This window comes from Cetorhinus maximus, chromosome 9 (genome assembly GCF_964194155.1).
Source record: "Cetorhinus maximus chromosome 9, sCetMax3.hap1.1, whole genome shotgun sequence".
NCBI classification, from domain to species: Eukaryota; Metazoa; Chordata; class Chondrichthyes; order Lamniformes; family Cetorhinidae; genus Cetorhinus; species Cetorhinus maximus.
The window spans coordinates 96,889,449-96,917,037 of record NC_135887.1 but is presented as its reverse complement, the minus strand read 5'-3'; the positions used below and the strand labels follow the sequence as shown (position 1 = coordinate 96,917,037).

The 27,589-nt window shown below is 39.4% G+C and overlaps 1 protein-coding gene across 4 annotated transcripts in view; it reads left to right on the top strand.

Annotated features, from left to right (window-relative positions):
- The window catches only part of LOC144684844 (serine/threonine-protein phosphatase 6 regulatory subunit 3-like), a 112,704-nt gene extending 85,980 nt beyond the window's left edge, over nucleotides 1-26,724 (top strand). For all 4 annotated transcript variants that reach the window (XM_078549149.1, XM_078549148.1, XM_078549146.1 and 1 more), the window contains 6 exons: nucleotides 3,766-3,916; nucleotides 6,082-6,179; nucleotides 16,513-16,711; nucleotides 21,461-21,577; nucleotides 22,278-22,367; nucleotides 24,535-26,724. In XM_078549149.1, the coding sequence (XP_078405275.1) occupies nucleotides 3,766-3,916; nucleotides 6,082-6,179; nucleotides 16,513-16,711; nucleotides 21,461-21,577; nucleotides 22,278-22,367; nucleotides 24,535-24,586 (707 nt within the window). In that variant the 3' untranslated portion in view covers nucleotides 24,587-26,724. The remainder of the gene's footprint in view (nucleotides 1-3,765; nucleotides 3,917-6,081; nucleotides 6,180-16,512; nucleotides 16,712-21,460; nucleotides 21,578-22,277; nucleotides 22,368-24,534) is intronic.
- The last annotated feature ends 865 nt before the right edge of the window (nucleotides 26,725-27,589 follow it).

The following is a 27,589-nucleotide window of genomic DNA, read 5'->3' as shown; positions in this document are numbered from 1 at the left end:
GATTATCGTTGTATCTTTCTGTCAAATGACCATTATCTCTTCCTTTATACTCTGTCCTACCATGTAGTTGCAATTAGGGGGCCTGTACACCACTCCCACGAGTGACTTCTTGCCTGTATCATTTCTCATCTCGACCCACACAGCTTCAACATCCTTGTTTCCTGAATTTGGGTCATCCCTTTCTACTGCACTAATACCATCATTAATTAGCAGAGCCACCCTTCCACCTTTTCCTAGTTTCCTGTCCTTCTTAAAAGTCATGTACCCTTCAATATTCAGGTCCCATTCTGTCATCTTGCAGCCATATGTCTATAATGGTTATCAGATCATAGTTATTTGTTTCTATTTGCGCTATCAGCTCATCTGTTTTATGTCGTGTGCTATGTGCATTCAGATACAGAGCCTTTATTTTTGTAACCTCCAGCTTTGACTGCTGTTCTACTCTTAGATTTGTACTCTCTACCCCTTCCTGTCACGTTCTGTTTATTATTTCCCATATTATTACCTTTCTCTCTTGGCTTGTCTCTACTCTTTTGGTTTACCACACCTTCCCAGATTTGATCCTTAGCCCCAACTATTGAGTTTTAAAACCTTTTCTACTTCCCTAATTATGCGGCTCGCTAGAACATCAATCCCAGTACGGTTCAGGTTTAGACTGTCCCAATGGCACAGTTACACTTTCCCTAATATTGGTGCCAGTGCCCCATGAGCTGGGACCCACTTCTCCCACATCAGACTTTGAGCTACGCATTCAATTCTCTAATCTTGTTTGCCCTATGCCAATTTGCTCGTGGCTCAGGTAACCATCCAGAGATTATTACCTTTGAGGTTCTGCTTTTTAATTTGGTACCTAGCTCCTCATACTCTCTCTATGCAGAACCTCTTTCCTAGTTCCGCCTATGTCATTGGTACTTATGTGGACCGTGGCAACAGGATCCTTCCCCTCCCACTGCAAGTTCCTCTCCAGCCCAGAGCAGATTTCCGAACCCTGGCATCAGGCAGACAACGCAGCCTTCCCGTTCTTTGCTGCAGAAGACAATGTCAGTCCCCCTCACTAAACTGTCCCCCTACTACTTCTTTTGCTCCCCCCGCTTGAATGGCTTACTGTACCAAGGCATCATGGTCAATTTGATCATCCAAGCAAGCTGAAAGAATCTCAGACCTTTTGGACAATTGTAATGGCTGAGGCTCCTGCCCTCTGTGTCTCCTTACCTGCCTCACTCACTCAATTACACCCTCCTCTCCTTGAGCACTGACCAAATTAGAAAACCCTATCCTAAGTGGCATGACTGCCTCCTGGTACAAAGCATGCAGGTAACTTTCCCCCTCCCTAATTAAGTTCTAGCTATAGAAAAGAATATAGTGAAGACATAATAGACATGGACTGGAGTCAGATCAAGGTCACAGAGGTGTTGGAACAAACTTGATTGCCATTGAACTATTAAAATGCAACTTTAGTGACTCTGGATAAAATAACTTGGATGTTATACCAGGCTCTGATTATAAACATTCTAGGTCTTGCGCGTTAGCAGATCTCAGCCAGGATGATGATGCGGGTTGGCACTTAGGCAAAGTAGTGGGGAGACTTTGATGCCCCTCCTCTCTGCCAGAGAGAGAATTAAGTGAATTGAATATTTGTGTTAGCATAGCATTGATAGAGACTTCTGACACAGTTATCTATCCCTTTTATTAGACAATGGTATTTGGGGATTAGTTTGAAGGGCATTAGAGAAAATAAATTACAAAATAGGAAGCTAATGAATTAACAGTGTTATGGCACGGCAGATGATGTGTGCCAGGCAGACCAAATCCACAAGGGAAACTTGGTTACGCTATCAGAACAGTTTTGCAATTTGTATTTATTATGAGAATATGTGTGCATGAGTCTACCAAGACCTTTAGAGATAATAAAAATTAAATTAAAATACTTATTAATAAAAATAAAAGATTTCAAGCACATATATACGTCTACAATTACTACTATAACAAATCCTAAAACTCCTAACTGATCTGACTCCCAGTTACACTCCCTTTAAAGCAACAGTCCAAAATAGATTTTAGATTTGAAACAAATTCAGCAAATTAACACAGTACCCACTTGACAGTGGAATTCCAAATGGTTGCCCCTAACTTCAGTTACTTTACAAAGCAGAGTTATGCACAAATGGCTGGAGGCTTCTTGAAGGCTGTTTCACACTCCTGTTATATCTTACATGCCTTCCCCCACATAGCCTTTCATTCTACTTTATATATATTTCTCTCTTTTTAATATGCAAGTTCTATTGTTCCATATGCCTTTGAAATTGTATCTTCCTCATAATATAAAAACTTTCATGTTGCCAATATTGTCAGTAACCTTTGGGAAAAATAAACACACTCCTTAGCCTTGCTTAGCTGGCTAGTTGTAAACAGACTAAGATCCCTTTGAAATCCAACAATGCCTTCATTTATTTAAAAATGCAGATTCCCTTCACACCTTACAGGCTAAGCCTGCATCCATGTTTGCTCATTAGCATGTCGAGCACATTTCTGTACCTAGCTTCTTTTGATGATTTCAAGCTTGCGGCCTCCTTGACTCCAAATGTAATTAAATCACACAGACAAACCCAACTACAATCACACCCATAAACCTACTTAACAATAAACCAAAAAAGAATTATGAAGATTATTATACTTTCATCACAACAATTAGAACTGTCTAAGCACATTAGCTATAATTGATAGGACTGGGTATTTTGCCGTAACTACTTGATGGACCTGTGCGCTTTTAGGGAAAAATTTATTTTAAGTTGGGGTGATGGTGCCTTTTAAAAACTAGATTTCTCTGAAAGGGAATTTCTGGGAAAGCAACTGGCTTCCAGTAACTGACCATGTGACAAGTTGCCGGGACGATAAATGAGAAACAGGGTCAACTGGAAGTTAATCATAGGGGTGAGTAAGTTCCTGGGTGTGCTTCTATTTTGCAAGTAGTTTGCATTTAGTTTAGAACAAGCTGAGTGCAGGGAACATCTCAAGCAGAATTCAGTTGAAATTGTATTTTTGCTAGCTGAAAGGGTAAGAAAACCTTGATAATTGAAGGACTTAATGGGTTGAACTTCTGGGATAGCCAAGAAAAGAGAGAGAGGGAAGTTTAGATACAAGACTCCAGAGTTAAAGAATATTAGAACCAGGAAAGTTCTGACCTGTGGTGGCTACACTTAAGACCCTAGTGATGCCTGTGTTGAACTGACAGTCTACAACTATAGGATGGTTGGATGCGATTTGAAGAGACAACCTTACCACAAGTAAGCAGAAAGCCCTTATCTGAATTGTTGAGACAGTACTCAGACCAAGTGGTTAACCTTCCATTTTCTGACTTGAGTTATTGGGGGTGTAAGTCAAATGGGTGTAGAAGGAAATTCGAGTTAAGTTTGGTTTAGATTATAAATAATGGCGTTCATTGTACTTTTAATATCTTTAAAGTAACTGATTATTTCAGACAGAATGTAGTTATTAGTATTCATGTTCTCTGATTTTGGTGTAATAAAATTATTTTATTTTCAACCGTGAACCTTGTGGCTTCATTCTTGTAATAAATACCTGGGTTTTCGGATTCTTAAAAAAAAACTAAACATATTACTGGCCTCAGTCGAGATCATAACACTACCCCAAGGTTTTATTCACTGAGTCAAATAAGCACCTTTTATGCATGAATTAAAGGCAGTGATTGTCATGGATTGTTTGGTTGCAGAATAAGTTTGCTAATTGCAGGAACTGTTTTTACAGCCCCAGGATGGACAGCAAACTTTGAAGTGCCTATGGAAACTGCAAATATAACTGCAGCAAATTCTAGTGAACCTACTTTGTGGAGCTCAGGTGACTCAGTACCGCAGGAAACTGGATGGGCTACTTTTTCTGATTTTTCATCTCAGTTAAGGTAATACTTATCTGGATAACCAAAATAAAACTGTAGTGATTGTATTGATGCTTTTTGCCTTTATTCTACTGTTGGAGGCCAATTATAAGCATTAAATTCCAGTTCTTTGGAACTCTCTTCCAATTGTATTTAAGCACATTACTTTTCATGGTTTTATGATCTTCCTAAAGCCCTATCTCTTGATTTAGCTTTTGGTCTCTTAAACACCAAATCCCCCTCACTTAGTGCGTGATGTAACATTTAAGGAAAGAAATTCAAACTCATGTAAGATTTTGTCCAACCTACCTAGTGCTATTAGGGTAAATATATTTTGTGTTACATTGCTTACATTGTCACTTGAAACCTCTGGTAAAGAAAGCTTCAGAATGTTTCCCGAAGATGTTGGAGTAAGGAAAAGTCACCTGACCAAATTAACTGCATGAAGAAGCAGATGTTTGAGCATGCTTGAAAGCTCCAGTTACTGATCCAAGGCCAGTTATTAAAGAATCTGTCCCCTAATTAATGTGACAATCCAAGAGAGAGAAGGCTGCACTATTCCTTCTGGAGTCAGGGTATGATGCAAAAATGATAGCATGAATGCTATCTTAAGCAGTCTGTGACACTTAATGTTTTTCTCTTTCCTCTCCCTGCCCTGCTGCCCTTCATCAAATGCACTCTGATGTTTAGGCCTAATGTAGCACCATCACTATAGCCATCTATAATATACTCCATGCTGAGTTAGCAGAGTGTGAACCTGGAAGCTCTTGTGCTGTAATGCAGCCTCAGAGGCCATATGATACATTTGCTCATTGAGCCATTGCAGGGCAAACCTAACCACTTTTGTTCACTCTTTTTCCCGGTTCAAATGCGTTTTCCTGTTGCATCACTTTCTAGAGGTGATGGCACAGATCTTGCAGTAATAATGACAGTGAAACTATCAGTGTTCACCATCATTACTGCTCTGAAATTTATGGCAGCTTCTGGAGCACACACTAAGTTAAATGCAGAAATCCAGAAGTTGTTGTCAGTGATTCTTTGCTTATCCATAAGGTGTGGTATTGAAGTCTTCACAAACACAATCAATTAGAAATCACTGAACTGGCGAGAACTTGAGTATTGCTGAAAACAGACATGCTGTCGAAGCTTTTATTTAGCTCTCATCAGGACAGATTCACAAGAATACCAAGTCTCAAAGGGAACAACAATTTATACTGCATGAAAAGAGGGTGCTGATTGGTTGGCAGGCGGACTCTGCCAGGGGAATTGACATGGAGAATGCACCAGGGAACAGTTAACTGCTAAGCTTTTGTTTAAATTCAGACTGGGGGCGGTGTCAACGCTAGTCAAGGCATTGGCATGGGGAATGAACCAGGAAATGGCTATCCTCCCCAGGCTTTTGTTTAGTTGAAAAAGCTGCAATATGTGGATATGTTCTTTCTGTTTGCAAGGGACAAGGCCCAGTGTGTAAATATATATAGCTTCCAGCAAGTGTAAGTGCTGGAAGTGCAAGCCTGACTGATTATCTTAAATTGGTTGTCAGTGTATTTCTTAGCACAGTCAGGTTTGTTGAGCAAGTGTTGTCCGATTGCAGAATCACATCTAATGTTGGACGCAGTACTGAGTTTTGCAAGCATTAACTGGTTGAGTGCAGTTAGTACTTTGCCTGTTGCAAACAGCTGAAGGGACGTGCTGTTTGATACGATGCGCTAGTCGTTGGGATGTACAACCTAGATACCTAGCATCTCATGGGCACTGAAATTCATATGCACGTTACTCATTTGTGTGGTAGGCAGAATATCTTTTTGCCTTGACGGCAGCATCATGTTAGTGGAGAATACCACTTGTGTTGCTACTGCATAGTAGCAGGGTGAAATGACTAGCTTCACCTGTTGCATTCTTTGCTGGCTCCCACTGTGCAGGAACATTCTGAGTTTTTTGCTGTGAGAGACAACATTTCAGATGAGAAGATAGAAATTGTGCCCCTCCAAAAAATAAAAGTGGACCAAGGACTCTCAAGTATCTAGCAACAGAGGGTGGATATCTAAGGCATGCAGTTCCAAATGTTGTCAAGCTTGATATATGGATAACATTTATGTTCATGATGCATGTTGTGTAAAGGTGTATTCAATGAATAAATGTTGCATTATGGTACCAGCAAGTTGAAAACTAAATATTTTTCAATTCAGCTCAAAGGATCCTTTAAGAAGTAGCTCCCCTGTTGAAATGGAAACCAGTGCTGATCCAGTGGATCCCCATCACAATAATCTAACGGCACATCCTGAAGGTAATCCTCCTCCATACTTGTTTCAGATGTTGAATTGCTAAGATTTTTTTAAATGTTAAAAAATTAGTTACATAATAATCTAAAAAAATAGTGTTAGTGAACAAAAATAATGGTTACAGCAGAGAAGGAGGCCATTTGGCCTGTTGCCTGTGCCAGCTCTCTGTAGGAGCATCTCATCTAGTCCCACTTCCCTCTTTCATGTAGCCTTGAAAATCTTTTCTCTTCATTTAATTATCTAATTCTCTTTTGAAGGCCTCGATTGAATCTGCCTCTACCACACTCTCATGTAGGTCATTCGAGATTTTAACCACTTGCTGTGTAAAAACGTTTATCCCTCCTGTTGCTTTTGTCAAACACTTTAAATCCGTGTCCTCCTGATCCTTCTGCCAATGGGAGCAGTTTCTCCCCATCTACTCTGTCCAAGCCCCTCACGATTTTGAACACCTCCATTAAATATCCTCTCAGCCTTCCCTTCTCCAAGGAGAATAGCTTTGGCTTCTCCACCCTGTCCACATAACTAAGATTCTTCATCCTGGAGCCCACACCCCTGAATCTTTCCTGCACCTTCTATTAAGGCCTTCACATCCTTCCTGAAGATTTGTGTCATCTGCACATTTTGAAATTATGCCTTGTACACTCAGGTCCAAGTCACTATATATAAATTTTATTCCATGAGTTCTAATCTTGCTTATAAGCCTGTTCTGTGGCACTTTTATCAAAGCACCTCCTGGAAGTCCATGTATGCCACATCGACCACATTACCCTCATCCACCCTCTGTTACGTCATCAAAACTTGATCAAGTTTACCCTTAACAAATCCATGCTGGCTTTCCTTAATTAATCTGCATTTCCTTGTTAATTTTGTCCTGAATTATGATTTCCAAAAGCTTCCCCACCACTGGTTAAACTGACTGGCCTGTATATGCTGGGATATCCTTGGCCTTTATTTGAACAACGGTGTAACATTTGTATTTCTCCCATATTCTAGCACCACCCTTATATCTAAGGAGGATTGAAAGATTATACCCAGTGTTTCTGCAATTTCCACCTTTCGCTCAAAATATTTGGATGCATCTCATTCAGTCCTTGTGATTTATCAACTTTTAAGTGCAGGCAGGCAATCAAATCCTTCTCTCTTCAGTTTTTAGTCCATCATTGTGTCTACTAGCTCCTCTTTCGCAATGACTTGGACAGCATCTTTCTTTGTAAAGACAGATGGGAAGAACTAATTTGGTACCTTAACCCTGCTGCCTGCCTCATGCACAAATCCTCTCTTGGGTCCATAATCGGCCTCACTCTTCCTTTCTACTTTTTTAGTATGTCTATGCCCATAGAAAGCTTTTGGATTCCCTTTTATGTTACATAGAAATATAGAAATTAGGAGCAGGAGTAGGCCATTCGGCCCTTCGAGCCTGCTCCGCCATTCATTATGATCATGGCTGATCATCCAACTCAATAGCCTGCTCCCACTTTCTCCCCATACCCTTTAATCCCTTTCGCCCCAAGAGCTATATCTAACTCCATCCTGAAAGCATACAATGTTTTGGTCTCAACTACTTTCTGTGGTAACGAATTTCACTTGCTCACCACTCTCTGGGTAAAGAAATTTCTCCTCATCTCAGTCCTAAATGGTCTACCCCATATCCTCAGACTGTGACCCCTGGTTCTGGACTCCCCCACCATTGGGAACGTCCTTCCAGCATCTACCCTGTCTAGTCCTGTTAGAATTTTACCGATTTCTATGAGATCCCCCCCCTCATTCTTCTGAACTCCAGCAAATATAATCCTAATCGACTCAATCTCTCCTCATGTCAGTCCCGCCATCCCAGGAATCAGTCAAGTAAACCTTCGCTGCACTCCCTCTATATCAAGTACATCCTTCCTCAGATAAGGAGACAAAACTGCGCACAATATTCCAGGTGTGGTCTCACCAAGGCCCTATACAATTGCAGCAAAACATACCTGTTCCTGTACTCGAATCCTCTGGCTATGAAGGCCAACATACCATTTCCCTTCTTTACCGCCTGCCGCACCTGCATGCTTACCTTCAGCAACTGGTGTACAAGGACACCCAGGCCTTGTTGCACATTCCCCCCTCTCAATTTATAGCCATTCAGATAATCTGCCTTCCTGTTTTGCTACCAAAATGGATAACCTCACATTTATCCACATTATACTGCATCTGCCATGCATTTGCCCACTCACTCGGCTTGTCCAAATCACACTGAAGCATCTCTGCATTCTCTTCACAGCTCACCCTCCCACCCAGCTTTGTGTCATCTGCAAATTTGGAGATTTTACATTTAATTCCCTCATCTAAATCATTAATATATATTGTGAATAACTGGGGTCCCAGCACCGATCCCTGCGGTATCCCACTAGTCACTGCCCGCCATTCGGAAAAAAACCCGTTTATTCCTACTCTTTGTTTCCTGTCTGCCAACCAGTTTTCTATCCATCTCAATACACTACCCCCAATCCCATGCGCTTTAGTTTTACACGCCAGCCTCTTATGTAGGACTTTGTCGAAAGCCTTCTGAAAGTTCAAATAAACCACATCCCCTGGCTCCCCTTCATCAACTCTACCAGTTACATCCTCGCAAACTTCCAGTAGATTTGTCAGGCACGATTTTCCTTTCATAAATCCATGCTGACTCTGTCCGATTTTGCCACTGTTTTCCAAGTGCTCAGCTATTAAATCTTTTATAATGGACGCTAGAATTTTCCCCACTACCGATGTCAGGCTGACTGGTCTATAATTCCCTGTTTTCTCTCTGCCTCCCTTTTTAAATAGTGGGGTTACAATTAGCTACCCTCCAATCTGTAGGAACTGTTCCAGTGTCTGTAGAATCTCGGAAGATGACCACCAATGCATCCACTATTTCTAGGGCCACTTCCTTAAGTACTCTGGGATGTCGATTATCAGGCCCCGGAGATTTATCGGCCTTCAATCCCATCAGTTTCCCCAACACCATTTCCCTACTAATACTGATTTCTTTCAGTTCCTCCCTCTTACTAAACCCTGTGTTCCCCAACATTTCTGGTATGTTATTAGTGTCCTCCTTTGTGAAGACAGAACCAAAGTATGTATTTAGTTGGTCAGCCATTTCTTTGTTCCCCATTATAAATTCCCCTCTTTCTGACTGTAAGGGACCTACATTTGTCTTCACCAATCTTTTTCTTTTCACATACCTATAGAAACTTTTACAGTCAGTTTTTATGTTCCCTGCAAGCTTACTCTCGTACTCTATGTTCCCCTTCTTAATCAATCCTTTGGACCTCCTTTTGCTGAATTCTAAACTGCTCCCAATCCTCAGGTCTGTTGTTTTTTCTGGCCAATTTGTATGCCTCTTCCTTGCATCTAATACTATCTCCAATTTCCCTTGTATGCCATGGTTTGGCCACCTTTCCTGTTTTACTTTTGTGCCAGACACGAATAAACAATTGTTGCAGTTCACCCATGCGCTCTTTGAATGTTTGCCATTGCCTATCCACCGTCATCCCTTTAAGTAACGTTTCCCAATCCATCATAGCCAACTTGCGCCTTATACCATCGTAGTTTCCTTTATTAAGATTCAGGACCCAAGTCTCAGAATCAACTATGTCACTCTCCATCTTGATGAAGAATTCTATCATATTATGGTCGCTCATCCTCAAGGGGCCTCACACAACTAGATTGCCAATTATTCCTTTTTCATTACACAATACCCAGTCGAGGATGGCCTGTTCTCTCGTTGGTTCCTCAACGTATTGGTCCAGAGAAACATCCCGTATACACTCCAGGAATTCCTCCTCTACGGTATTGTTACTAATTTGATTTGCCCAATCTATATGCATATTAAAGTCACCCATAATTACAGGTGTTCCTTCATTACATGCATCTCTAATTTCCTGTTTAATGCCATTCCCAACAGCACCACTACAGTTTGGGGGTCTATATACAGCCCCCACTAACGTTTTTTGCCCCTTAGTGTTTCTCAGCTCTACCCATACAGATTCCACATCGTTGGAGCTAATATCTTTCCTCACTATTGCGTTAATTTCCTCTTTAACCAGCAATGCAAATCCACTGCCTTTTCTTTTTTGTCTGTCCTTCCTAAATACTGAATACGCCTGGATGTTCAGTTCCCATCCCTGGTCACCCTGCAGCCATGTCTCCATAATCCCGACTATATCATACTTGTTTACATCTATTTGCGCGGTTAATTCATCCACTTTATTGCGAATGCTCCTTGCGTTAAGGTACAAAGCCTTAAGGCTTGACTTTTTAACATTACTTGTCCCGTTCCCACTTTTTCATTGAGGCCCAGTTTGATTCTTGCCCTTGATTTCTCAGGCTATCACTTTTCTTATTCCACTTTCTGTCTTTTGTTCTTGTCTTTGATTCCCCTTCCTCTGACTCCTTGTATAGGTTCCTATCCCCCTGCCATTTTAGTTTAAACCCTCCCCAACCACTCTAGCAAATGTTCCCCCTAGGACATCAGTCCCGGTCCTGCCCAAGTGTAACCTGTCCAGTTTGCACTGGTCCCACCTCCCCCAGAACCAGTCCCAATGCCCCAGAACCGGTTGGCGGAAAGCCTCTTCTCATGCTGTTTCTTTGCTTCTGTTAGTTTCAGAGAAGAAGTGAAAAAAATCTATATTAAACCTGGATCTCAATTGTATTATCCACCTGACATATGCTATATGCCTTTTTCTGCTTTATCTTACTCTCTTCATTATCCAGGGAGCTCTGGATTTGTTTGTCCTACCTTTCCCTCGTGGGAATGTACCATGACTGTACTCAAACTATCTCTTTAAAGGCAGCTGATTTGTTCCATTACAGTTTTGCCCGGCAACCTTAGATTCCAGTTTTTCTGGGCCAGATCCGTTCTCACCCCTTGAAGCAGGCCCTCACCCAATTAATTATTCTTAATATGGATTGCTCCTAAAAGGCACTCCCTTCACCTTTTGTTCCATGACAGCTTTGTCACTTAATCTCTCCCACCCGTTAACCTGTACTTGACCTTCCTTTTTGTTCTACCTGACCATCCCCCTCAGCATAAAATCCATCACATTCCTACCTCTCTTCAGTTCCGAAGAAGTCATCTTGGACTCAATGTTACTTTGTTTCTCTCTCCACAGATGCTGCCAGACCTGCTGAATTTTTCCAGCATATTCTGTTTTTATTAGGATTGCTCCTTGTTTTTGATAGCCAACCTAAACCTTATGATACTATGATCACTGGCCCCTACTGACACTTGATCCATTTGACCCTACTCATTTCCCAGAACCAGATCCAGCAACACCACCTTCCCTGTTGAACTGAGTACATAATGATGAAGAAAGATTTCCAGAACACACTCTGGAAACTCTTGCCCTTCACTGCCCTTGACTATTATAATCCAGTCTATATTAGGATAATTAAAGTCTCCCGTTATAACTTCTCTATAAATTCTTGCATTTTTTTACAAGAAATAAGAGCAGGACTAGGCCATTCAGCCCATTAAACCTGCTCTGCCATTCAATAAGATCATGGCTGATCTGATTGTGGCTTTAACACCACTTTCTTGCCTGTTTCCCCGATAATCCTTGACTCCCTTGTCATTCAAAAATCTGTCTAACTTAGCCTTGAATATAGTCAATGACCCAACCTCCACTGCTATCTGTGGAAGAGGATTCTAAAGACTAACAACTCACTGAGAGAAGGAATTTCTCACCCTTGTGTTAAATGGGAGACTCCTTGTCTTTAAGCTGTGCCTTCTAGTTCTAGATTTCCCCATAAGAGGAAACATCCTTTCAGCATCTACCCTATTCACCCCCCTCATAATCTTGTATGTTTCAATAAGATCACCTCCCGTTCTTCTAAACTCCAGTGAGTATAGGCTCAACTTGCTCAACTTTTCCTCATAAGACCACGCTTTAATCCCGGTAATCAGTCTAGTGTACCTTAGCTGAATTGCTTCCAAAGCAAGTATATATTTCCTTAAATATGGATACCAAAACTGTACACAGTACTCCAGGTGCCATCTCATCAAATGCCCTGTTCAATTGTAGGAAGACTTCCCTACTTTTATATTCCACCCCCTTTGCAATAAATGCTAACATTCCATTTGTCTTCCTAATTACTTGCTGTACCCTACATGCTAACTATTTGTGATTCATCTACAAGGACACCCAGATCTGTCTGGATTCTCCTGATCTCAATTTAAATGATATTCTGCTTTTCTTAAATGTATAAACAGCCGAGGAAATCTCACCTGCGTCACTCCAAAAAAGTCTAACTTAACAGTTTCTTCTAAAATAAACAGGACAACAAACTTCAAAACAATTCCGGGCTGATTCAGGTTGCAGCTGTTCCCCATTTTGTTTGAAGTTAAAAGGCTTAAACTTCTGACTTTAAAATATGAATTCGGTCAACGTTTTCAACAAGTTACTTTCCCTGTCTTCCCTGAACACCTTGTGTCCTAGAATATTTTGTATCCAATCCTACCCTTCACTGCACTCAAGTGTCTATCTGTGCCTGCAACCTTATTTACCACAGTCAGCACATTCACATATATGCAGAATAACTCTAATTTAGACTTTAACATTCCCTCTGACTCTGATCCCACCTAATACCCTACCATGTCCTACTAGTGTTATGTCTGTCCCAATTCTCCATGCACCTTGGTGTTCCTCTCTAATGTTAACTTGTGGTCCTCACACCCATGCCAAGTCACTTCAAACCCTCCCCAATAGCACCAGTAAATCATCCTGCAAGGACATTGGTCCTGTCTCTGATCAAGTGCAGCCATTCAACCTGTATGTATTGTATCTTCCCCAGAACTGGCCTCAGTAGCCCAGGAATCTAAAGCCATCCTTCCCGCACCATCTCTCCAACCATGTATTCATCTGGCCTAACCTGCTATTTCTATACTTACATGTGATACTGGAAGAAGTCTGGAGGTTACTGTCTCTGAGATCCTTCCTAGTTCCCTAAACTCTGCGTGCAGGATTTTATCCATCTTTCTGCCTATGTCATTGGTACAGATAGGGACCACGTCTGCTGGCTGCTCACCCTTCCACCTCAGAGTGCTCTGCAGCTGTTCAGTGACATCCTTGACCCTGGCACCAGGAAGTACCACCTGGATTCACGTATGTGGGTGCAACAAACTTGTTTGTTCCCCTATTGAATCCCCTATCACTTTATATACAGATGAACCTGTTTACAGGTCCATGCTCACATGAGCTTCCTCTTCATCTAATCCCATTAACGCTTCCTTTTACTCCTTTCTTCTTCATTCTTTATCTAGCTTCCCCTTTAATACATCTGTATACTATTTATCTCAACCAGTGTTCCCTCTGAATTGTGTGGCTGAACAGCAATCTGAAAGTTCCCATGTTACCACGCACAAGCACATAGGCCATGCACAAGTTAGCACCTATTTTACTGTGGGTGTGGTTGTGCAAAAAAAATTCAAAGGCACTGCACTTGTCACCGGTACACTGCAAAAACGGAAAGGGTACATTGGTTTCAACTACTAATTGTGGTAGCGAATGCCACAGTTGCACACCTCTCTGGATAAATAAATTTTTCCTGAATTCCCTATTGGATTTATTTGTAATTGTCTTATATTTACAACCCTTAGTTTTGGTCTTGCCACCTAGTGAAACATCTCTATCCCTACCCAATCAAAACTTTTCATAATCTTTAGGCTCTATCATCAGATCAACCCTCATTCTTCTCTTTTCTAGAGAAAAGAGGCCTAATCTGATAGGTTTCTTTCTTGGTAGGTATAACCTCTCAGTTCCAGTAACATTGAAGTAAATCTTCTTTGCACCTTCCCCAGTGGCGCAAAATCCTTTTTTTTTGTGATAGGGAGGCCAGAGCCATTCACACCTCTAACAAATCTTCTCTCAAACTCGTAAGGGGAGTAACCCAATTAGATGTGGCCTAAACAAGACTCTATGCAAGTTCAACATAATTTTTCTGCTTTCTCAATTCTGACCTTCTAGAAATAAAGCCCAGTGCTATATAGAATGGTTACAGTACGGATTAAGACTATTTGGCCCATCATGTCCATGCTGGCTCTCAGCAAGAGCAATTCAGTTGGTCCCACTCCCTCACCCTTTCCCTGTAGCCCTGCAGTCATTTTCTCTTTACATGCTTATTTTTTCCTTTTTGAAAGTCACAATTGTATCTGCCTCCACCATACTCTCAGGCATTGCATTCCAGATCCCAGCCACTCAATACGTAAAAATGTTTTTCTTCATGCCACCATTGCCCTTTAACCAATCACCTTAAGTCAATGTCCCCTGGTCCTTCACCATTCCACCAATGAGAACAGTTTCTCTCTACTTTGTCCAGACCCCTCATGATTTTGAATATCTCTAACAAATCTTCTCTCAAACTCTTGAGAGTAACCCCACTAAAACTGCACACCCCCCCCCCACCCCAATTACTTATTTTTAAATCCAGATTGCTTCTTTTCGGTAGCTAACCTAAACCTTAAGATGCTATGATCATTGTTCCCTAAATATCCCCCTACTGACACTTGATCCACTGATCCATCTAATTCCCCAGATCCAGCAGTTCCACCTTCCTTGTAGGGTTGGAAATATACTGAACATGAAAATTCTCCTGAACACTTCAGAGAATCTTCCCCATCACTGCCCTTTACACTATTCCAACCGAGTCTATTTTAGAATAATTACGGTAACCCTTATCACTTTCATTTTTGCACCTCTGTAATTTGCCTGCAAATTTGCTGATTGGTGGCCTGCAAATTGGTGACCTATAGAATACACCAAGTCAAATAATACTACCTCTGTTGTTAGCTTCTTTTACGGTATTGTGAACCTGCTGCACTAATTTTTGTGACTTGTGTATAGTACCCTTTTGGTGAACATGCTGACCACTCTTTATTATATCTTCAGTTTCTAGATGTTTTTCTATTGCATGGTTTACTAAGTTTTCCATTATCTTTCCTATTACCAACGTTAAGCTAATTGTCTATAGTTCTCTTTTTTTAAATATGGGAACTACATTAACTGTCTGCCATTCTGGCATGGTTCCCTTTTCTATTTATAAACTTATATATGTAATGGTTGTCAAGTAGATATACTAATGTTATTGGTAAATATTTTAAAATAGAATTCTAGTGGGGTGTGTGCCTGTGTGTGTCTTAATTGGATTAAAGCCAGCTAGCCTGGGTGCTTTGTATAGTACTTTTGAGATGTTAATTAGGTAAAAGTAAGGAGGGTAGAAGGTAAAGTGTAAATTTGCATTTGTTAAAAGAAACCATTCAGGACTGCGAATGAAATCTTGCACCTAGCTAGAAGACGCCAAGCAATGTGTTTTTTTTTCAGCTACTAATAAAATTGGTGGGATGAAAGTATGTTATTGTTAGAAGAGGTAAAGTGTATCACTAGGCTTTTAAATGGAAAATTTACATTCAAAGAGAAAGAGATTGTGTAAGGTAGAGGCATTTTAAGATCCAGCAAGTGTGAGAAGCCTCCAGCCTGTAAGCCTCAAGTCTGCAAGGATCCAGAGCAGAAAGAAACTCATTTTTAATGCAACTGTCCAGGGTGTGCTTTACCAGATGCCTGTTTAAATCTGTTTTACTGTTGCCTTAACAGGGGTGTAACTGAGTGTCAGATTAATTAGGAGATTTTTGTAGTTATTATAATTTTGTAGATATATGTATGTGTTTACAATCTCTCTTGTATTAATAAATGTTTAATTTGGTTTTATAAAAACCTCTTGATACTCAGTGGTCTTATTACTACTGAATTCAAAGCCTGCATCTCAAAACTTACAAATTGCAAAAATGGGTTTCAAGTTTCCCTCTGGGATTTGAACAATTCAGCCTTTACCATCGGCTGTGTCATAATATGGTGCATCTGCTGCCTCTTCCCTAACTACTTTTAATATGCATGGATATAATCCATCCGGACAGGGATTTTATCTTTTAATGTGATTAATTTATCAATTATCTCTTATTTTGCTTTTTTTAATTCTTTCTAACTTGTGTCTTATTGAATAGATTTAGAAGAAATTTAAAGATTTGTTTTCCAGAGGTGAAAATAAATTGTTATTTGGAGGAAATATAATAAAACCTGATGCAAATTTTGAAATAATTTGCATTATATATTCTGATTTTTCTCAGTAAATTCTACTCTTCAGTGTACTTTTTTAAAAAGAAATTTGGCTCACCTGACAGCACAGATACATTTTACATAGTATCATTTAAAACAAATTACAGCACTGTACATTGTCTGAGATAATAGTCAATTAAGTTTTCAAATGTGATTTCCATATAACATGCCTGGTTGTGGAACTCTACAGACATTTAATCTTGTCTTCAAACTACAGATTTTGCTGCAACCTCACAGCTTGACTGCAAGGAACAAAAAGTAGTGTCAGCCACGTTAAATGTAGAAGCCAACTTCTCTGACGGAGAGGATGAAGAGGTGGCTGCAGACCAAATAACAGAGACAGTTACAAATGGCTCCATGAAAGAGACAGTCAGCCTTACTGTAGATGCCAAAACTGAAACTGCTGTATTTAAAAGGTAGGTTGAATGTTCTAAAATCCCACAGAATATTGTGTTTCAATCTTGAATTCAGCATCTTTTTTGAATATGTAGTGAACTTCCTTCTATTCCCCACATTATTGATTTAGGCCAGTTAGCCCCAACATCAGTTGTTGGGAAAATACTGGAATCTGTTATTAAGAAAGTCTTAACAATGCACTTTGAAAAGCATAGTATGATTAGAACAAGTCAACTTGGTTTTACTAAGGGGAAATCCTGTTTGACAAATTTATTTGAGTTTCTTGAGGATGTAACCAGTAGGGTAGAAATGGGAACCAGCAGATGTAGTATACCTGGATTTCCAAAAGGCATTTGATAAGTTCCTTGCAGCACTCCACTATTCACTGCCTTGAAAAAAAAACCCCATTTACGCCCACTTTGCTTTCCTTCTAACCGTTAACTAATCCCCTACCCATGCTAAAATATTACCAAGGAACTCACCAAGGCTCCTTAGATAGCACCTTCCAAACCCACGAACTCTACCATCTGGAAGAACAGGTGAAGCAGATGTGGGAACACCACTACCTGGAAGTTCCCCATCAAGCTACTCGTCACCCTGACTCAGAAATATATTGCTGTTCTTTCACTGTCGCAGGATTAAAATGCTGGAACTCCCTCCCTAATAGAACTGTGGGTGTACGTACACCACATGGACTGCAGTGGTTCAAGGAGGTAGCTCACCACCACCTTCTCAAGGGTAACTAGGGATGGGCAATAAATGCTAGCCTAGCCAGCGACGCCTACATCCCATGAATAAAAAAAACGCAAGGTTAATATGCAAGATAAGGGCTCATGGAGTTGGGGTAATATTTTAGCATGGGTAGGGGATTGGTTAACAGAGAAGGAAAGCAAAATGGGCATAAAAGGGTTTTTTTCAAGACAGTGAAATAGTGGAGTGCCGCAAGGATCAGTGCTGGGGCCTCAGCTATTTACTATCTATATTAGTGACTTAGATAAAGAGACAGAGAGTAATGTACCAAAATGGGGAGGATAGAGGCTGTAAAGAGATGAAGACAGGTTAAGTGAGTGGGCAACAAGATGGCAGATGGAGTATAATGTAGGGAGTAAAGTTATTAGTTGTAAGAATAGAAAAGCAGAATATTTTTTTTAAAAGGTGTCTAACTTCAAAGTGTTGATGTTCAAAGAGACTTGGGTGTGTATGTACAAGGGACTCAAAGTTAGCATGCAGGTGCAGCAAGCAATTAGGAAGGCAAATGGCACGTTGGCCTCTATTGCAAGGGGACTGGATTACAAGAGTAAAGAAATCTTGCTACAGTTGTGCAGCGTTTTGGTGAGACCACATCTGGAATAGAGTATACAGTTTTAGTCTCCACATTTAAGAAAGGATAAACTTGCATTGGAGGCGGTACAGTGAAGATTCACTAGACTGGGATGAGGGGGTTGTCCTATGATGAGAGGCTGAGTAGGTTATACTGGGTTTATATTCTCTGGAGTTTAGAAGAATGAGAGGTGATCTCATTGAAACCTACAAAATTCTGAAGGGTCTTGTTAAGGTAGCCACACAGATTGTTTCTGCTGGTTGGGAAGTCTCAAACATGGGGCCACAGTCTCCGGATAAAGGGCCAATCATTTAGGCTGAGATAAGTTACTTCACTCAGGGTTCTTTGAGCTAGGTTGCATGGAAATGCATGGAATCTACAGCAGATAAATAGGCCCTATGGCCAATCTGATTTGTGGAACATAGGAACAAAGGACTTAGGAGCAGGAGTAGGCCATTTAGCCCTTTGAGACTGCTCCATCATTAAATAAAATCTTGGCTGATCGAGTTGTAGTCTCAACTTTGCCTGTGTTTAGGCTCCACATGAACCTCTTCCCACCTTAATTACCTCCTCCTACACAGCACATGTATCCCTCTGTTTCCCTCTCCCCCACCTTAAATGTGTCAGTGCTATCTCCATGTGGCAGTGGGTTCCATACTTTTCCCATGCAGTGTAAAATAAATTCTTTATTTGATCTATTAGTGGCTATCTTATGTCTATATTTCCTTGTTCTGGTCTTTTGATATCCACCCGATGTCCAGTCTTCCTCTGTCTCCTGTTTTCCAGGGAATGAAAAGCCACAGCCTGCTTATTTTCCCTGATAGTTGCATCCTCTCAATTCTGAAACATTTGTAATTGTTTTGAGCGTTCAAGAAGGTGCAGAAAGTTTTTTTGTTGTATGGCGACTAGTATGCAGTGTTCCGAAAGATGATCTAACCAAGTTTCTATGTAAATTAACATTATCTCCCTACTTTTGGATGGGCCTCGAGTCTTGAGGGGAAATTTAAATGTACACGTTTTATTCAGATAATATGATTTTGTTGTAGACTCTTGTACATGTTCTGTTTGATGTTATACCTAGTTAACCTAAAATATAAGATTTGTGAAAACATAAACCATTAAATTGAACATTTGGTGACCTATCGGTACCAGAAGTGCAATGTAATGAAACTCAGTTCAGAGTATCAGTAGCGCAGTTCTTTAAATATCAGCTGTAATGCACTCAGTTTACTTTTCCAAAAACATTTGGCACAATGCAAACCTCTCTTTATCTTACCTGCTGATTTGAAAAGAATTGATGGAACAGCAAGATCTTTCAAATCAGTGTAAGATTATTACCAATGCAGGAAACTCATAAATTTTATCCATGTGTTTGACTATATTAGAACCACTTGAATAACTACATTCACCTGTTATGACTACAGCCGGTGTTAATTGCTGCGCAAACCAAATCCCAGTGGGAAACTGGCTTACGGGCCATACCGTATTTTTTTTGTATTCTGCAAATGAGAAGGCGACATACTGATCTCAGCAATGAGAGGTCCAGTAACACTTTTGGGATTTAAAAAAATTAAAAGTAAAAGTTTTGTTAACAAAAATAAAAGAAAACTTAAGCACACAAGATTACAGTTGCACAATTAAGGTTAGTCTTACAAACGGTCCCCCAGAAAGGCACTCCACTTGGTCAGACCCACATGTAAACACCTTCCAGGCAACACTCCCATGTAGATATTTAACTTCACAAAATCCAGTAATATTACCCAAGGCAAACTGCTGTAACTTCAATAAAGGCATGCTACATGACCTGTAGTATGACGCTTCCACTCTGCTGTGGAAAACCAATCTTCAGAATAAAACTGCTTTTTGTAGCCCAAGACTTTTCTGGCTTGACTGGATGGTTGATTCAAACTGTACCGCCTCCTAGCCCAGAGGTAACAGCTCCCAACTCAACAGCTCAAACATCTGCAGCTGCTCATCTCACAGCTCAAACAGCAGCTCCAACTATAGCTACTCCATCTTGATTTTGCTTTCAGGTCAATAAAATATAATATCCCCACTTCTTGTTTACCTATGGAACTCCTGCAAGATGCAAACATGTTTCTTTACACCTTTGACTCTCCTTTGATATTCAAACAAATTCTCAACTTATCTAAAAATACAAACGTTACATCTAACCTATTTACTTGTATCTCAGATCTATGCTCTTCATGTTCTAACCTCCCCAGATAACCTGGCTCCTATTAATCTCTGTGAGCTTAATTAAATCATAAACACATACACAGCCTTTGCCACAGAATAACACAATATTTCCCAAAAATATAAAAACAAACATCCATTTCTCTCTCGCCCTACTGCAGAAATAATGTGAGAAATTTTGTAGTGCAAGTACAATGTTGGCATTTGAAAAACAAAGCTGGATTTGAGATTAGGCCTTTATCCCACCTAACCTTGTTCACTAATGCCTCACTGATTTTTATAGCTGCTTTTATATATGCATATTCTTGAGCTGAATGTTTCGTAAAAGAAATAGCTTTAAGTTTCACATTTACAATTTTTTTGTGCATATATAGTTTCTGAAACTAATACTTTTGAGGCAAACATTGATGATGCTGAATCATTGCATTGAAGTAGAGACAAGTGTCCCTTCCACACATGACAAGTTACTTGGATAGTTTTTAAATATTATCACTTATTTATTTGGATGAGGTGGAAGGAATTTGAGATGTGCTGTATTATACAATTTTCAAAAAATGAAAAATTGAAGTTGGAACTTTGTTGCATTATATTTGAATATCTGCCACTTATTTACCCTTATGTATTCAGTTTATGATCTAATTATCTTTTAGGATATTATATTTCTGACAAAACTAAAGCTTTCTTTACAGCAAATTGTCTATTCTGCTTGTGGTGAGACTTGATCTATTGTATTTTCTCCAACTTAATGGTGTTTGGAAACATTTAGGTAGTGAATTCTTGCAGTATAATGGAAGTATGCTAGATATTTTAATGTAGCTGTATTCAGTAGCATTTGAGTGTGAAATGTTTGAATATCATAATTAGATCATACTAGTTCAGTTGAGTGTTTCACACAATTTAAGCTTCCTTTCTCTTTCTTTCGTGCTTGTGGCTTCAGAGTGTTGAAATCCTATTGGTATGTATTATAATTAAATGCAAATTAATTCAGTGCTGTATGTGCAAACAAACAGCCTCATGTGATCTTATATTTCTCCTCGTGTTATGGCATGATTTTGAGATGACACCCAAAATACTACGTTAAAGTTTAAAGTGCCTGCAAGCTCATTTATTCATGCTTTTCTTCATTTGCATGTGAAGATTTTCATATACTGCATGATTGGAGAGTGACTTTCATAACAATTGTGATAGGGCATGTATTTTATTACTTTGAAAACATTCTAGATATTTGATCAACTTGCCTTTTTCTATTTAGTGAGGAAGTAAAGTTGTCTACCTCTGAAGATGTTTCTTCAAAATATGTGTCACCAGAAAACTTAGAAACGCCAAAACTGACTTCAACATCACAGTCTAATGATTATCGAACAGATGGGTATGTGCATTCAAATTATGAAGAATTTAATCATATCTGATAACCTTTCAGATGTTAACTTGTCATTTACTAGTTTGCTTACGCAAAATTTAAATGTTTGTAAATGGAATGTGCAAGCAGGCTTGAATCTTGGGCTATTTGCTACATCAGCTTTGTTTCTACTATATAGTCAATTTTAGTTTAAAGCTGATATTGGCGTCTTAATTACGTATGCTTCATGTGACATTCATATACTCAGCTACATGAATAATGAAAAGAATTTCAAATTCTAATCTAATGAAATCCCTCCTAACTAGCATGAGGACAATGGTTTATGTACGGACTGCTGCACATATGTTATGTTTTGTATGGAAACAATACTTTTGTGGGGTGGGGGTTGGTGGGTAGGTACATGCAAAGTTTTACAGAGCTAACCAGTCACGGCTGACATAACTGCAGCTGCAAAGAATGAAGGGCTTTTGCTTTAGATAGTACAGTAAGATTACTAATTATACCATAGCATTGTACCATTTCACTCTTCTCCACTCATTTTTGATATTGGAATGGTTTGCATTTGCTTCACTAAGTGATAGCTGTCGTGCATGCACACATCAGTACTAAAAACAGATGGTTTTCAGTTTGGTATGTTAGAATATGTGTAAGCGAGAATACATTTCTATACTGGTGTTTAATTTCCATCTTTTAACACTTTTATCAACAGCTTGAAGCCTTCTGAAGGAAATATAAAGTCTCGAGCAAAAGACACCTTGAATGGGCCTGTTGATGATGTGACATCAATGGAAGAAATCAAGTAAGCCTCCACTGCAGCCAGCGCATTATACAGCTGTATACTATGCAGTATATAATTTTAGTGCTGCCTATTTTCTGATAGTTCCATGACACATTGTTTAATGGAAAATGCAGTGAGCACATGTTGTATAAATGACTGGCTGACCAAGGTATTACCTCACTGTCTTCTCTAATGACTAGTTTAAATAGTTGAGTTATGCATTATGAAACAAGAATTATGTACACTATTGATATTAAAGTTTAAACCATTTAAGAGCATGACATTGCCTCCTTATTGAACAGTGTTAGAATCCCCATAGAGACCAACAACTTTTAAAAAGGAACTTGGATTCCCAATGATCTGTTTAAAGGAATTGCACGACAAGATTTCAAGTTCTAAGACTTTTACTGTAGCAAGCAAACTAAAAGCAACAGAAATAGGAGCAGGAGTAAACCATACCATGCTTGCGATCATGCGATCAATGATCAATGCGATCGTGGCAGTTCTTGGACTTTTACTCCGCTTTCCTGCCTGCTCCCTATATCCTCATATCTCTTGACTGCTGAGACACCAAAAATCCACCTATCCCAGCCTTAAGCATATTCAGTGATGGCACATCCACAACCCTCTGGGATAGAGCATTCTAAAGATTTATAACTCTTCTGGTGAAGACATTTCTCCTCATCTCAGTCCTGAATGAGACTGAAACTGTGCATACTTGTTCTAGTTTCCCTAGTCAGGGGGAGCAACCCCAACTGGCTAGAATTGATGCATTTAAGGAGAGGTGTGTTACATATAAGGGGGCAGGGAGTAGAGTGACCCCAGATAGGGATGTGACTGGAGGAGGTCATTTGGGTGGGAGGAAGCTCTCATGGGATATAAACATCAACATAAACCAGTTCATCCAAATGACCTGTTTCAGTCATATAGATTCAATACAAATCAGAAGGCCTACATTTCATTTCCACCTAGCAAAATAGCTGATAGCTGAGATCAAGCAAGATCTGATCAAACTAATGCTCACTGAGATAGGTGGATTCAAATTAATGCTAATTACTCTGAGAGACTGAAACTCTAAAACCTGTGGTTGAGAAGCTAATGGTACCTGAGCATTTAATAATCTCTTTGCATTATTTTAAAGCCCTATAATTCTTGCTTGGCTGTTTTAAGTTATGAATAGTCCTTGTAGCTTTCAATATATGCATTGTGTGTGGGTAGAAAAGAACTAATTTATAGTATGAATATAGTTTAATTTATAGCCCATGTCCATATGCAACAAGTCCTAGACAGCATTCAGGCTTGTGCCGATAAGTGGCAAGTAACATTCGAGCCACACAATTGCCAGGCAATGATCACCACAAACAAGAGAGAATCCAACCATCTTCCCATGACATTCAATGGTATTACCATCGCTGAATCCCCTATCAGCATCCTGGGGGTTACCATTGACCAGAAAATGAACTGGAACAGCCATATAAATACTGTGGTTACAAGAGCAGGTCAGAGGCTGGGAATTCTGTGACAAGTAACTCACTCCTGACTCCCCAAACCCTGTCTACCATCTACCAAGCTTAAGTCAAGAGTGTGATAGAATACTCTCCACTTGCCTGGATCAGTACAGCTCCAATAACAAAGAAGCTCAACACCATCCAGGACAAAGCAGCCTGCTTGATTGGCACCCCATCCACCCTCTACCACCTATGCACAGTGGCAACAGTGTGTACCATCTACACGATGCACTGCAACAACTCACCAATACTCCTTCAACAGCACTTTCCAAACCCATGATTTCTACCACCTAAAAGGATAAAGGCAGCAGATGCATGGGATTACTATTAACTGCAAGTTCCCCTCCAAGGCCCACACCTTCCTGACTTGGAACTATGTCGCTGGGTCAAAATCCTGGAACTCCCTAACAGCACTGTGGGTGTACCTACACCACACTGACTGCAGCACTTTAAGAAGGCAGCTCACCACCTTTTCAAAGGTAATTATGGATGGGCAATAATTGCTGGCCTAGCCAGCGACACCCACATCCCGTGAAAGAATTAAAAAACAAAACTGTATGAAGCTTTTTTTCCTTTGTTCTACTAGAAATCTTTGTTTATAATTGTTGAACAGAGATTTGACTGCATTTTTGCTCATGTATATAAAATTTCATCCTGTATTGCCTTTTTCTGTTTTTTAGGACAACTCAACAAGTCCTGCCACCCGAAGCTTCGGTTAATGGCCCTGCATGATTAATTCTGCCTGCTGTTGTCTACTCCAGCCTGAGCAGCTACTATCCAGGGGTATCAGTGGGGTTCACTGGAGGCACTGGGCTTCGGCCTGTCAAAGCCAGTCACTGCTGCACTAAATTCACATGGGATCAGGACCAGCAATATTATCAGATTTTTTAAGATGGAAAGCAAAGAAGAGTTTGAATGAAATGTATAATTGAGGGTATTACATGTTGGCAGATACAAAGAACTCTTGCGTGCATTTGTATCAAATACATGTTCTTATAAACGGGATGATCAGTCCATTAAATATCTTGCCACTCACGTGATAATTAGTATTGTTGCCATAGTTAAATGGTTATAAGAGTAGAATATTTTATAAAAATGTGTATACTTAAACCTGACGTATATAATTGAAGTATACCAATTGGGACACATAGTGTGACCAAAGTGTTTAGAAATTTTCATACTTTTTTTCATCTTGTATAAAATTTTAACTTTCAGTGTTTCTTCCAAGTGAGCAGAGTAAATTGTAGAAGTGAAATGCAAATGTAAAAGTGTTATTTTGATTGAGTTGCCTATATTAAACCAATTGCTAGAGAAAATTCTAATTGTAAATGTTCAATAGTGGCTCTTTGCTTCAGGTTTTATTTGTAAACATTTCTTGAATTCTAGAACATTAGTATTGAAAGCCCTTTAATATGGAGTTTAAACATATTTGTTACTGAAGACTAGTTGATCATTTGGTATGTCACTGAACAGCCATAAGCTTGTTCATCCCTCTGTATTTTACATTTTCAGACCATGAAATTGTTCAAATCAAAGGTGAAGAACACTTAAGATTAGCCTTGAATTGCATGTGACTTCTGTTTCTCTTTGCTAAAGGTCTGCATCAGTGCATTGCCTGAATGATTTAAACTATATTTTAACTTTTTAAACTTCTATTGAACTAACTAACTGATTTGTTTTTAAATATAGCCCCGTTATTTCAGTTGCCAGGGCAATGGAACTTAATCAGGGTGAACTGATAACTGAGCACTTAATGTAACAATGGTTGGCTAAAAGTGGTTTTATTGGCATAAACTTCTAAGGAGTGGCAAAGAGCCCTACTTTGATAAAGTATGACAATAACTAAAGAGGTTAACTCCAACTTTTAAATTCAGGGATTTGAAGTGTTATGACAGGTTGACCCTTATTCATTGGGACCTTACTGTACTGTTAATGGAAGTGGCAGCTAGTATTGGGTTAAGCTAAGACAGTTTTGAAAAAGTGTCATTTGACAAAGTGCCTATGGTACTGGTTTAAGTCAGAAGAGAGATGATGGTGATGCATGATGAATTTGTGGAAGAATTCTTTCACTTTAGAAAATAGTGTCTGTTCCAGGAAAGTAAAATGAGGTGTGCACTCATCTTTTTGTGTGGCTTGTTCTTTGCAGCATCTATATTGTTGGACCCTCCAAGCACCTTAATACATTCTAAGTCAATGGAATATTTTTGTCAACTTCATCATTGGTTTAAAAAGTTGACAGTTTGGGTTTAGAGTTCTACGCATCTGTATTTGAAGAAAAATCATCAAACCAAGCAATGCAATTTTCTGTGATCTTCCTAACTGCTTTAGGGCAGTTCAATTCAGCTGCCAATGCTTGATTCACTGCTTACACTTCTGAAATAGCTGATCACAGATACTTGAAGGTGGGATGTTGACACATCCCTATAAGTAGCAATCAATTAAAACTGGTAGGATTATAGTATACATTTTTTTAAAGTATTGTAAAAAATAGGAGGGGGAGGGGAGGAAATGTTTCCGAACCAGAACATTGGGAATAGTGGCGTTATTTGGCTGTGGCTGCTAAATAGGAGAAAATAACCTGTTCTGTCTTGACAATCTTCATTTGCAATGTTTGTGTGTTTAGTTGCATGAAAACATGGCAACTATTTTTTTAATACTGCGTTAGGATGGACATTAACCACTCACGCAAGCAAATACAAAATGTAAAAAGTATTGAATTCTTACTGTCAGATTATTCTGGTTGTATGATACATTTTTCATTTGTCCTATTTCAGATGTACATCCAATATACAATGTAAATATACCTTGTTAAAATTAATATGCCATTAGTTAAAGTTTGCAATAAAGTGAATTGCTTAAGTTGTATGAAAGTGAATTGTGTAAGTTATATGAGCATGGTGGCCCAATAATTATTAGTCACATGTTCAGTGATACAAATTATTGCCATAAATTTCCTCAGTGCTCGGATGTACAAAAAGAAACTCTCCCATAATTATAAAAACAAAACCCTGCGGATGCTGGATATCTGAAATAAAAATAGAAAATGCTGGAAATACTCAGCAAGTCTGGCAGTATTTGTGGAGAGAGAAAGAGTAAATGTTTTGAGTCGAATATGACTCTTCAGAACTGCAAATCTCTCCCATAATTGCCAATGCCATTCTTGAGGTTACTGTTTGAAGTTTATTCACAAAGTGGTTGTAATCCTGTCTTTGTTTTAAAAAAATAAACTAAATCTTTAGTATGGTGCCCCTTTTTAAAAGTATCATGGTTTGATTAAAATGATAGGTTGCTTAATAAAAAGGGTTGCTTACAAATTGCTTTGAACTGCTTTGCTTAAAACTGGAATGCATTTGATTGCCGAAAGAATCTGGTCAATTTTGGTTTTCATACACAGACTTGAGATTATCCGCAAAATGTTCCATGCAGTTGTCTTTATAAATCTAAGTACTTTGGAGTAACTTCAGGTCCTGCTGGCTTGAGCTGATGCAGATTACTTAATTGGTTACATAAGTGGTGAGATAAACAGTTTTTAATGTGGCAATTTGGCTATTGTGCAAATTAAAACAGTACATGTTTGGGCTTAATGATGACAAGTTAGTCTTGAGCAACTAGAGGCCAGTCAAGTGTAAAAGGAAACAAGTGTAGAATTTAGTTTCAGTGCAGGTTTAGCCTTGCAGAGAGTGGGCCTAAAGTTAAATCACTTATTTGAGAAATGGTTTAGTTCAGCAGCAGGGG